The sequence below is a fragment of the Cannabis sativa genome, chromosome 8, assembly GCF_029168945.1.
Source record: "Cannabis sativa cultivar Pink pepper isolate KNU-18-1 chromosome 8, ASM2916894v1, whole genome shotgun sequence".
Classification (NCBI taxonomy): domain Eukaryota; kingdom Viridiplantae; phylum Streptophyta; class Magnoliopsida; order Rosales; family Cannabaceae; genus Cannabis; species Cannabis sativa.
The window spans coordinates 35,845,932-35,859,123 of NC_083608.1; the positions used below are offsets into that span (position 1 = coordinate 35,845,932).

Consider the following 13,192-nt stretch of genomic DNA (forward strand, 5'->3'; position numbering starts at 1 on the left):
AGTTATATGTTCATGTTATTTTTATGCTATGAGGAATTCCTGTTTTATTTACCTAAAAAGTTAGCTCACTTAAATTTTTGTTCGCACTCTACACTGCCCGCGCTATTCATCGTTTCGTGCTATAAGTCACTGCAAATCATAAACTAACATTGTTAAATTAATTAATTAATTATTTTTTTAAAAAAATATAATTTTAAATATTTAAATTTAATTAATTTATTAAACTATGTTTAGAGTAGAGAAATAATACGGTACTATAGCTCATCGCTCTAATGTATTTATTTATTGTATTTTTAATTGTTTAACTTTTTTAAATTTTTATCTATAAATATTAATAATAATTTTCTTTCAAAATTATTTTTTTTTTTGAAAAAAATTCATCATCTTTATTAATTGCAATCCATAGTGATTACATGATTAAAATCTGGAGTAACATCACTACTCCTGATAACACGATCAACAACTAAAATAGGATGCTCGAGCTAAGAAATGAGAAACACTATTTGCAGAACGTCTAATAAAATTGATATAAACATCTAGCAAGTTATTTAACAACATCTTACAATCAGAAATAATACTCCCAAAGTATGAAACCATAGGAATAGAGCTACGTAACGCTTGCACCATAGTAAGGCTATCCGTTTCAATGACAACCTTCCTCCAATCTTTCTATTTAACCCAACTCAGTGCCTCCTTAACATCCAAAGCTTCCACCATTTCGGGTTGCAACACCCCTGACCGACAGCCGGTAAAAGCTTCCACCAATGCGCTAGTTTCATCCTTAATCACCCCTGCAAAGCTATAAGTTGCAGTTCCTGAAAAAAAATGGCAACATCTACATTAATCTTCAAGGTGTTTTTAGCTGGTTTCGCCCAAGTTTCAGCACCATCGACATCAGTAAGGAATGCAGCCGTAGGATTAAATATTGAATCTTGAGCCCGAGTCCAATCTCCGGGAGATGTCAGGCTTCCTCTGAGCAGTCATCTCGCATTTAATGCCGCATGGGAGGAGGCGTGTTGGAACCGCCACACGCAATAAAGTCTGACGACACAACCCCCGATCTGCACCTACGAGACTATGACCACTCAAGTCTAATGACGGCTACTCTGTGAAGACTCACATCAGTCAAAAGACAATAAGGACGACCCGCATAAAATCCCTACAGCACCTAGGGATTTGACCATGCATTACCCATGGTATATATTCATTAGGAATACGCAACTTTGCTGATAGTTATAGAAATACATGTACTATAATTCTGGGGATCACCCCACAAAAACACTATAAATACCCCCTCAAAGCTCATTAATGGGGGTCGAGATTTTTGGGTTGCATAAGTGCAAGAAGAGTAAATACTCAACAAGAACATTCTCTGTATTAAATACACTCATAAATATACAGACTCGTGGACTAAGGCTCATTAACGCCCCAACCACGTAAAAATCCTTCTCTTAATTTCTTACAGCTCTTTAAACTCTTAATATTTTATTGGTTGCCGAAAACCTCGGTCAACACTTGTAATATCTTAAAATTTAGAAATGGATTAATTTAAGTATATAATAATGTAGGATTATATTAATTATATGATATTATTTAAGAATATTTAAATTTAAAATCTTATTTGTGTGTTAGGAGTATTTTTCGTAATTTTAACCTGAAAGGGGTAAAATGGTAATTTTAATATATTGTTATAATGGACTACATTATTATGTAATATGTTTGTTTTATTGTGTTACAGGTGAATTTCGACAAGTTAGTGCGGTATTGTCACAATCAAATATTTTGGCTTGAACCGGGTTCAGGGTCTAAAATTTATGAGTTATGTGTTTTATGGTAATAACGTGAAATATGGATGATTATATAAGGATATGTGTGATGTGAAAGGACAGAAATGCCCTTGTTTCCTAATTGTGTTAATTTTTAGCTATGAGGACAAAATGGTAATTTGACCAAAAATTAGTAAATGAGGTATACTTATTCTTTCAGAAAAATTAAAATCAAAACACCATTTTTTTCTGGTTTTGAAACCCTCCCTCACCAACCCTCTCTCTCTATTCCATCTTTGAAATTTCTTGTGATTTTTGAGGAATTTGTGGAAATTAAAGAGGATTTTGAATTGTGGAATTGTGTTTAAGTTTTGGAAGGATCGTTTGAGGTAGTTTTAATTTTTTTTTCTCTTTTGATTTAATCTCTGAAAAGTTTTTAAGTTTAATTTGAATTTGCATAGGTTGTTTAATGGTATAATTATGGTGAGCTTGATTTGGTTTTCTATGAAATGGTCTTAGATGCTAAGCTTGGGACTTTTGTATTGTTTGAGCTTTGCTACATCAGAATATTTAGGCCAATATCTAGTTGCTTTATTCATGTCATTTTGGTGAGTTTAAACATGAATTTACTTGATTTTCTTTGAGTTTAATAGCATGAGTTTTTGGTAATTTTGAGCTTAGTGATATATTTGTTTTACGCATGTATATTTTGAAGGAAATTTTACCTATTATGATTTTCATTGGACTTGTAAACCAATTTGGTAATAGGTATGAAAGTTTAGTTGAATTGGTGTATTTTCGAAATGGTAAAAATTTGGGTGTTTTGGGTTTTTAAACCCAGGTATTGCAGCTCCCATGAGCCCCAAAAATATAGGGGATCTCCTTTGTAAGGGCCCGCCGCAGCGCCCTCGCAGTGCTAGTTCCCTTTTGGTCTTGGATTTTTGTAAACTTGTTTTGACTATAATTTTTGACTCCAAACTCCATTTTGGACGTTCTTTATATCGTTGGAAAGCCTATGACGAGCTCTATTACTTGGTCTAGAGTTAGAATCCTAAATATGAATATTTATTAATGTGATTTTGGATTTAATCTTATTGTGTTTTAATCCTAGGATTTTGACAAGGATTACCAGCATTTACTCGAGAGCACTCGTAAATTTGGAATTCTCCTCACACTTTGGAATTTAGGTAAGAAAGTGAACCTTGCACATAGAGTATAGTGCAAAGGCACATTTGTATGTTATGTGAGTCATTAGTTAGAAATTTGAGTTAGGATTACTACCGAAAAGTTTCTATATCTATGCATGCAATACATGAATTAATTGGGTATATGTAGAGGGTTATGCGGGCAAAGCATAAGTACTTTAATATATATGTTGTGAGTTGTGCAGACAAGACATAACTAGGTTAGACTCGATAATCAAAACTGAGATATAATAAGGCCTTATGCAATAAATAGACGTGTGAGTGTAACATATAGTGTTTATGCAATATAGACTTAGGATGCGGTGGCTTCATCATAAGCGCAGTGACATGTTATATTAGTACGGTGGCACGGTTATCTACGAAGTGGCGTATTAAGTGTGATATGTATGCTATATGTTATATTTAGTTTGAGATTATGCTTTCTTATTGGGCCTTAACTCACGGGTGCTCTATTGTGCAGCCAAGGGTAAAGTAGTGTCAGGCTAGCCATGAATTCGAGAGTTTTGATGGTGAATCGTACATATTCCGTCCAAGCTAGATCACGAGAGTTGGGTCCAATAGGGAGATTGTATAGAAATCTTAGTTTTACCGCTTAGGTCGGCTTGTATGTAAACAACTTGTAATATTTTGAAAAGAATTTTACAGGATCACAGACATGTAATTAAATTATTTTGTTTTGAATTAAAGATTGTTATTATTATTACAAGTTGTTTTGTTATTTAAGTTAAATTATTTTTATTCACTTGGCTTATTGGACCCCAATTAATGGGATTAGTAAAATGTAATCACAACACTTGGCGTTCCTTTAATTAAGACGTTACAACTACTTCCTTGGAATTCAAGTACATCATTTTGTTGATGGTCAACATTTGTGTCAAAAGAAGTACATCATGGATCTTTTTGTTGTTCAAAAATTGATTGTGCTAATTCTCTTCCCAATCCAATAACTAGTTGAGAAAAATTGTTAGGATATAATGGAAACCCTACTGCTGATCCTCACCAATAAAGAAGTATCGTGGGAGCTTTACAATATGTAGTAATCACAAGACCATAAATAGCATATGCCATTAACAAGGTTTCTCAATTCATGCATAATCCACTCGAACCTCATCTGAAAGTGGTAAAGAACATTTTGAGGTGTCTTAAGGGTACTTTAGACAATGAATTACATCTAAAACCTTGCTCAAAACTGGTTCTCATAGGCTTTTGTGACGCGGATTGAGCATCCGACCCTGATGATCGAAGGTCTACATCATGTTTTTGTATTTATTTAGGGTCCAATCTCATCTTTTGGAGATCTACAAAGCAAAAGACAGTGTCTAGATCCAGCACTGAAGCTGAATATAGGAGCCTTGCCAATACTACTGCTGAAATGGTTTGGCTTCAATCCTTACTTACAGAAGTTGGTCTTTCTCAATTACTTATTCCCACAATTTGGTGTGATAATCAAACCACTGTACAGTACTAATATCTGCCAATCATGTGCTTCACTCCAGAACCAAGCACATTGAGTTTGATTTATACTTTGTGTGTGAAATCACTAGCTTTATGTCAAGCATACTCCTGCTCAAGATCAAATTGCAGATACCCTCACTAAAGCTCTGTCTACTTCTCGTTTTGCATACTTAAGAGACAAACTGAGTTTGGTCTCTTTGTCCCAGCTCAATTTGCGCGGAGGTGTTAAGTAGACAGTTAGCTAACTCATGTTAGTTAAGAAATTTGTTATGTGTCGTTGTATTCTTTTACTGTTTTCAGTTGTAGTTAGTTAAAGTTATTTCATTCAATATTCAATAACAAGTTTCTTCTTACTCTCTCTCAATATTCAACAATACACCCCAAACAGTAACTCACAATATATATAAGGTTGTAGGAATGGCAATTTGGGCCATTTTCGCAGGCCGGGCCGGGCCCCGACTCGACATGTCGATTTTGGCCCGATTATATTAGGTTATTATCGAGCTTCAAGCCCGGCCGGACCCAGCCCGATATATATTATTTCGGGTCGGGCCGATTTTAGATTTTTTTTTAAGACCTAAATCCCTTAAAAAAGAACCATTCCCAAATTCTACAGACCTAAATCGACTCTTCCGTTTTCTATCCAGTTTTTCTCCCGTTTTCTATCTCTCCGATCTCTGTTCCATCGAAAATCTTATTCGTTGATGATTTTGGTTATATATCTTGATGGGCATCTGGGATAGTTGAAGCTCTCAAAATCCAAAGGCTTTTCTGCAAGGGGGTGTTGGTTTCTGCTGGCAAGAAGAGAAGATAAAGATTTAAGGTATTAATTAAATTTCTGGTTTTTATAACGTTATAATTGAATCATCTGATGAAAATCCAAGCTCTGGCATCAGTACTTTTGACTCAACCTTGTCCAAGTCAACAGCCTGTACAGTACTATCATCTATCAACTATCTTAATTGCATCTTTGCTAATATTCTTTTACTTTTTTGTTTGTTTTTTCTAAATTGTTTGATAATGGAAAGTGATCTCTCCTATATATAACACAATATCTATGTATATATAATGTGTGAACTTAATGGGATCCCAGTTTTAATGTCTTATTCAATAATTCATTAGTTTTCAAAATATATGTATGTATACTATTAACATTAAAATCAAGGGAAACAAAGAATTTGTGGTTGAAAATTTATAGCTATTATAATTGAATTTCACATTTCAATATATAGTACTATTTTTTAAAAATAAATAAACTGATTTGTAAAATAATAATAATAAAAAAAAAAAAAAAGGGCCGGGTCTAACCTGGTCCGATTATCTCAGGTCGGGCTTAACCTGCTAGGCCAAAGGAAGAAATTGCGCTGGATCGGGCCGGGTCGGGCCCGCCCGGCCCGATTGACATTCCTATAAGGCTGCTCTGGACACTGCAGCAGCCATGGTCGTCTCCGAGTTCAATTATACATGCTCACTAATATGTAGCAGATCCCAAAATAAGATTATTTTCTTCTTAATTTACACACACGATAGGAAACATGACACTTTGAGTTAAAATAGAAAAGCCTTCAATTAATTATCTGTACAGGGTGTGCTCAAATTATAAAACAAAAAATAGCCCATGGGCGACTATAGTTTCCAATCCATCACTGCCTTCTGGAAATAGTACTGAGCTTTGGGACAGCCAATATATTTATTTATTTATTTCTATAAAATATTTTCATAATAAAGTAACCACTTCCCTAGCCTCTTGACATCTGATGACATATTCGTAAAAAATAGGGGGCCACTACTTAGCAAGCAATTATTTCTGTATATAGCCGCCTGAATAGTGACTCCCCTGCTAATATATGAATTAAATATGATTAACGGAATGCTTTTCTATAAAACAATGATATTTATCGCATTTATTAGTTACTAATATGCCTTGTGTCCCACACGAGCAATCAGTTAATCAGTCTGAAGTAATAAAACAGAGGTACTCTATGAAGCAAGTCATATATAAATTGCCTAAGTCATATACTTTGCTGTTCAAGAAAACCACAAGATGATAATATCGGAAGTTGTGATGAAGCTATTTCAAGCTACCCTTATAACGTGTTTGACCATCAATATCTCAAATACACTAGCAACGATCACCCCAAATCCCAACTGCCCCATGAACTGCGGCAACGTTAGCATCCCATTTCCATTCGGAATCGGCCCAGATTGTTCTATTAACAAATGGTTCGAAATCGTCTGCAAAAACGTCTATGGTTCTCAGACACCTTTCCTCAAACAGGTAACAGACTTAAAGGTTCTGAAGATTTCAATTGAAGAGTCCACGCTGCTGACAGAAAACCCCATCAATTTCTTCAATTGCTCAGATAAGAAAAGCCCAATTGAGAGCAATCTGCTTCCCCCAGCAAATCTGACGCTGAGCCCATTTTCCTACTCCGACAGCAAGAACAGACTCACATCCGTGGGCTGCGATGTCTTTGCCTACATAGATTCTATACCCGATAACAAGATTTTTCAGGCAGTTGGGTGTACAGCTGAGTGCGCTGCTAATATGAATAATATTTCCTTAAGTACAGATAGTGATAATAGCAATAATAACTCCTATGGTGGCGGCTGTTATGGAAGGAACTGCTGCCAGACCATTATTCCCTCTTACCTAGAAAGCTACGAAATAGAGATCAATCGATTCAATTCGAACAATAAGAATTGTAGCTATGCGTTCGTGGTAGACAATGATTGGTTATCTAATGTGAGTTTGAGTGTTGTTAGAAACATGGATTACGTTCCAGTGACTCTAGACTGGGACATCTTAGAATACCTTAACGAATTCAAGAATATGAGTTCACCTTTAAAACCAAAGTACTCCCATTGCTATTCGGAAGGAGCTAAGTCATCTATAACCAAAGATCGGCTTCGTTGTATGTGCAAGGAGGGATATCGTGGAAATCCTTATCTTTTTATGGGCTGTCAAGGTAATAACTAAATAATCCTCCAAAAGCAAAACGTTCAATATATATATTACTATTTATTATATTCTTATTGAATTTAAATTTTATGTAACCAGATATTGATGAATGCGTTGAGAATCCAAGACCATGTCTAGATGATCAAGTTTGTGAGAACACTATTGGTAGTCATAGTTGTAAATACAAAACAGTACACAAAATCCGTCCAATCCTCATAGGTATGTTCTCTTGTGCCATGTGCTTATAATTAATATATAACAATGTGCCATGAATATATATGATTGAACATATACTATTATAAATTTTTGTGACTGCTTGATCCTCTTTCAATGAAAGAAATTTTTTCCAAAGATTCTTCTGAGTTGATAGTGTGTCCCCATCTCAAGGTGCATGGCCTCCTTAGAGATGGGAGCACACATATATATTACGTTTTTAATTAAGAGAATACTAGTCCTAGAATTGAGAGTAATATTAGCACTTTACAGTTAGTTACCGATATAATTTAAAAATTATGACACCAAAGTATTGGCAGCCGTTGTATAGTATATATTATAGCTTACTCCAATAATTTTGTGGATCACTCGACCTTGAGTCAAAGTAAGGCACCCACTGACCCTTGAGTCAAAACCTACCCTGAGAGCTGAGTTTCAGGAGCATATTCACATATTTGACCTATTGCATTTCTTAATATTGGCCAACCTTTTATATTCAAATAATTAAGATAGCTTATTAATTATAGTAACTGATAAAAATAGGTTAATTTAAAATGTTACATTGTAAAATAACTATAATTATTTTGATAATTTTTGTAAAACCACCTACTCGTTAAATAAGGTGTTAGGGTTATTTATATAATTTGTGAAACTACCAATTCGAACTAAATTATTTGAGACTGAATCAAATGACTCTAATATCAATTGTTTGGTCAATCCAAACGGTTTATAATTTTTTAGTTCAATCACGGTTTTAAAATTCTCAACCGTAGTTTAAACCAATTCAATTTGTATAATTTATTTTTATATACTAAATATATATATTTTGTGGATATTATATTAAAATTTGGGAACAATTTCAAATAGAATATTGTTATTAGGTTGTTAGAGAGTTTCATATTGATAATATGTGCAAATTAAATATCATATATAAAATGCATGTGTTACTCCTCTCACTGTCAATTGATTTTGAGATGAAAGTTCATGCACATTATCATATACTCACATATTCCTATTTTCTCAATCATATGCTTCCGCATTCTAACATAACTTTTAATATTATTTTGAGAATATTTATTTATTTTTTATTTATGTATTATTAATTTATTAAAAATAAAAAAAAAATTACCGAAAAATAAACAATTACTTAAAAAAATTATAGAACAAACTATAGTTTTAAACTAAATCAATTTATTCTTAAGTGGATTGATTTGGTTTGATTTGAATATTTAATTAATTAGTTTGATTTGATTTTGAATTTTTGAAAAACAATAACACTGGTTTGATTTGAAAAAGAAATTAAAAATTTGGACCAAACTAATTCATGAGCAAAGGTGGTAGAATTTTCAAAAAGTTATTTAGGATGGTTGGAAGGCCAAAGGTATGAGAATAGCATTAGGACTATTAGTATTCCATTCCATTCCTTAGTAGCATTACTATGGAATCAAACATTTCTGGTCCATTACCATCAGGCCCTAGCTTAAAGATAAACAGAACATAAGGTATATGATAATCTCTCCTTATAATTCATTATAACTAATTTAATTCGTCCCTGCTTTAGTGGGTGTACGAATAAACTATAATCAATGTCTAAAAGAACTTTTGGTGAGCAAATGACCGAACGAATTTCTTTTTACGTGGCGATGATAGATATCAAGATACATATATATATAAATAAGGAGGGTAGAGATCAGATAATTAATTTGAAGGGGAAGGGTAGAGATAATTAAGGAGCGTGATTAATTAGTACTAATTAGTTAAAGGAAAAGTTTGTGCAGTGATTAATTAGGAAGGATATATATTATATTATCGGGACCGAAGTCGATAACTTAATTAATTAATTCTTTTATTTATTTTAATCGGTGGTTGGAACACTGTCTTTCCATAATCCATGCAATGCAAGTGGAAAAGTAATTCCTTTAATCATCATATTAGAAAATACAAAAGTAAAAGAAAAGTGGCAAAAGTATTTGTTTCGGCTCTTTTAATAATATAAATATATAAATATTATTTTCTTTGAATAAAGATTCTGAAATGGTAGGGGGTATTTTAACTTTTAAGGTGTTAACTATGATGGAGATGACATATATTATTGTAATTTATTATTGAGTTGCACACTTTTTGATTAGATAAAGGGATTTTTATCCTATATACTGAAAGTTTTAATTTTTTTTCTTTTTTAATGTGGGGTGAAGTTTTTTTAAATATACTGTATTTTTTTCAAAAATATATTTTTTATATTGTGTACTGTGTTAACGGTTGAGTTTCATCTGTTGTTCCACTGTTGTTTTTAGTTGTTTCATTGTTGTTTTTAATTGTTTCGTTTAGTGTTTTACAATTGTTTTATAAAAATACAGTATTTTTGTAAAAATTTCCTTATATATGGTAAATTATTTCCTAAAATCCAATAATTTTATAAAAATCCCTTAAATAAATACTATGAGAAATCGTCAATGACTTATAATGTACCACACCGGTATAGTATTAGGCACATGAAGGTATCTAATAGCAATGTTCTTTAAAACATCTCTAATGAAGTGTTGAAAAAGATCGTGTATTAGTATTATTCTATTTTAGTAATATCAATTCAATAGTGTATTAAAAAGTGTCTCAAATTTTTAACATGTTAAAAATTGTGTTAAATATTTTGACACAAAATATAACATTAAATATCATTTTTTATTTATTATTGTGCTATTATGAATCTTTGGCTTTTACAAAACTTTATTACATACTTTCTTATCATATTATTATTATTTAAATAATAAAAAGATCATTATTTAAATAATAAAAAAATTCTTGCAAAATAATAATAATAATAATAATAATAAAGATTTATTCAAAAATAATAATAAAGTTAATATATAATGATTTTGTATATTTTTTAATAAAATATTGAATGATCATTAATAATAATTAATAATTTTTTTTTACTTATTTTACATTTTCTGCATTGGATATAATTATATAGTGGGTCCAACTTATATTCTTTTATGTTAAATTTAACATAGATTTTAAATTTGAATTGAAATGTACAACACTATTCTAAATAAAGGCCCACACTACTAGATCGATGGAGATTGCTTTACAACAAGATTAAGATTCATTTAATTAAAAAGTAACACTTTATTATTGAGAAGCTTCATCAAAAATATAAACAAAATTAACGAACGTCACATCATATTGGAAAATCCTAACCACTCAAAAAGGATATACAGATACATTTTTATTTATTTTGGTATTTAAAATAATTTTTAATCAAATTTTTTTATATTCATATTTTCTTATCTGTTTTGGTATCTAAAATAATTTTTTAGTCAATTTTTTTTTTATGATAAAAAAGATTAACACGCTCAGAACAAAGTTCAAACATTGTGTTGCAGACTATTTTATTTTATATGCGTGTGAAATAGACTATTTGGATATTATTTTTTATATTATAAATTATTTCAAATTTTATAAAATATCTTAAATAACTATAACATGTTCGAATATGAAAAAAAAAAAAATAGGCTAAAAATATCGAAACGACGGACCCAGGATTTTTATTTTGTGAGGGCTTATTTATCATAAAAAAATATTTATAGCTACATTATAATCACTCTTACTAGATATATCTAATTTTTGTGGGGACTTTACTACTATTTTGGCCTATAATTATTAAATTAAAAAATTTACATTTAATTTTTTAAAATGCAATATTTTTATTCGTGGGGCTATAGCCCCATGCATAGTAGAAACATCTCATCATATTTATATTATAAAATGTTGTAAGACTAAGCTTTTATTATGCACTTAACAAAACAATTAAGAAAAAGACCAAGACATACATGTCCCCGAGACCCAAGTTGTAAAACTATGACAAATGACAGAAAAAGTACCATTTCTTCATGAAATTATTTTTTTCCTTGAAATTGAGTCAATTATTCCATGCAGGAGTTAGCAGTGGAATTGGAGCATTACTTTCAGCATTTAGTGGATTAGTCTTATACAAGTTAATAAAGAGAAGAGAAGACACCAAACGTAGGAAAAAATTCTTTAAATTAAATGGTGGATTGTTATTACAACAACAAACTATCACCTCTGTTAAACTAGAAGCCATTAATGTTGATCATAAAACCAAACTGTTCAACTCAAAGGAGTTAGAAAAAGCTACAGATCATTACAATGCAAACAGAGTTTTAGGCCAAGGAGGCCAAGGAACTGTCTACAAAGGAATGTTAGAAGATGGAAAAATTGTTGCTGTAAAGAAATCTAAATTAGGAAACAAGGGTCAAGTCACAGAATTTATTAATGAAGTTTTCGTTCTTTCACAAATCAATCACAGGAATGTGGTCAAATTATTAGGTTGTTGCTTAGAGACAGAGGTTCCTCTTCTAGTTTACGAATTCATACCCAATGGAACACTTTATCATTATCTCCATGACCCAAATGAAGAGTTTCAACTTACATGGGAAATGCGCTTACGAATTGCTACAGAAGTTTCAGGAGCTCTTTTCTATTTGCACTCTGCTGCTTCTGTTCCTATTTATCATCGAGATATTAAATCCACAAACATACTTTTAGATGAAAAGTATCGAGCAAAAGTGGCAGATTTTGGAACTTCGAGGTCATTATCAGAAAATCAGACACATTTAACAACTTTAGTATCTGGAACATTTGGTTATATGGATCCTGAATATTTTCGTTCAAACCAATTTACTGAGAAGAGTGATGTTTATAGTTTTGGTGTCGTTATTGTTGAACTATTATCTGGTCAAAAGCCGGTATCTCGGACAAGTTCAAGAAAAGGTAGTATGAGTGTAGTGACTTACTTCATTGAGTGTATGGAGGCAAACAATCTTCTTGAAATTGTTGACCCTGCAATAATTAAGGAAGGATGTAATTTTGAATCGTTGAAGATGGTTGCTAATCTTGCTTATAGATGTTTGAGTTTGGCTGGAAAGAATCGACCTGCGATGAAAGAAATAGCCATTGAGTTAGAGAACGTACTAAAATCTCATGCCTCCACTACATTAATTGGATCAAGTTCATGTATCCCTTCTTTATGTGTAACACGATCCTTAGATGAAGAGACAATATCCTCATTCACTACTTGAATTTGATCGTTCTATGTATTACAATAAATATATAATGTTTTATTTTTGTTTTGGTGAATTGCACATATTTAAGATGATGACGGATGTGAGGTGTTGTAACTGTATGAAGCTATATTTATTATAATAATAGTTTATTTTGATTAATTTATAGGAGAATAATTTTATGTACCATATTTTAATTTTATTTTTATGGTTTTGGTTGCTCTGATGGTTGCTATGTGGGTGTTGTAATTTAAGTTGTTTCGTTGGTTGCTTTATGGATTTCCATAAATTTGAAAAAAAAAAAAAACTATTTTGAAATGTAAAAATAAAATAACTCCTAAACTATATTATATTTATTACATTTATTTAATTAGATTATATTATAGATGCAAAGAATGATGAGATTGTATTAAATTGGATTAATAACTATTAAGTAAATTTCACTTATAACCAATGCTCAGTTTGATATCCACATTAGCGTACAACATTAAAACAACAAAAAACAAGATT

General features: G+C 31.5%; 1 protein-coding gene across 3 annotated transcripts; it reads left to right on the top strand.

Moving 5' to 3' along the window:
* Positions 1 to 1,825: 1,825 nt before the first annotated feature.
* On the top strand, positions 1,826 to 12,871 carry LOC115700594 (wall-associated receptor kinase-like 6). 3 transcript variants are annotated; one of them, XM_061101922.1, is made up of 6 exons: positions 1,826 to 2,155; positions 2,878 to 2,953; positions 3,432 to 5,249; positions 5,753 to 7,395; positions 7,488 to 7,607; positions 11,538 to 12,871. In XM_061101922.1, the coding sequence occupies exons 4-6, from the start codon at positions 6,471 to 6,473 to the stop codon at positions 12,698 to 12,700; spliced, it is 2,208 nt and encodes a 735-aa protein (XP_060957905.1). In that variant the 5' UTR covers positions 1,826 to 2,155; positions 2,878 to 2,953; positions 3,432 to 5,249; positions 5,753 to 6,470; the 3' UTR covers positions 12,701 to 12,871. The 3 variants fall into 3 exon arrangements, with proteins under 3 accessions (XP_060957905.1, XP_060957904.1, XP_030484049.2); XM_061101921.1 differs by having other exon boundaries at positions 3,432 to 7,395; XM_030628189.2 differs by lacking the exon at positions 2,878 to 2,953 and having other exon boundaries at positions 3,432 to 7,395.
* Positions 12,872 to 13,192: the final 321 nt, after the last annotated feature.

What these genes read in the sequence shown, in the direction of transcription:
- LOC115700594 (XM_061101921.1), top strand. Translation starts at nt 6,471, where the DNA reads ATGATAATATCGGAAGTTGTGATGAAGCTATTTCAAGCTACCCTTATA. An exon ending in TCTTTTTATGGGCTGTCAAG is followed by an intron (nt 7,396 to 7,487) that starts GTAATAACTAAA and finishes TTATGTAACCAG; the next exon opens with ATATTGATGAATGCGTTGAG. An exon ending in AATCCGTCCAATCCTCATAG is followed by an intron (nt 7,608 to 11,537) that starts GTATGTTCTCTT and finishes TATTCCATGCAG; the next exon opens with GAGTTAGCAGTGGAATTGGA.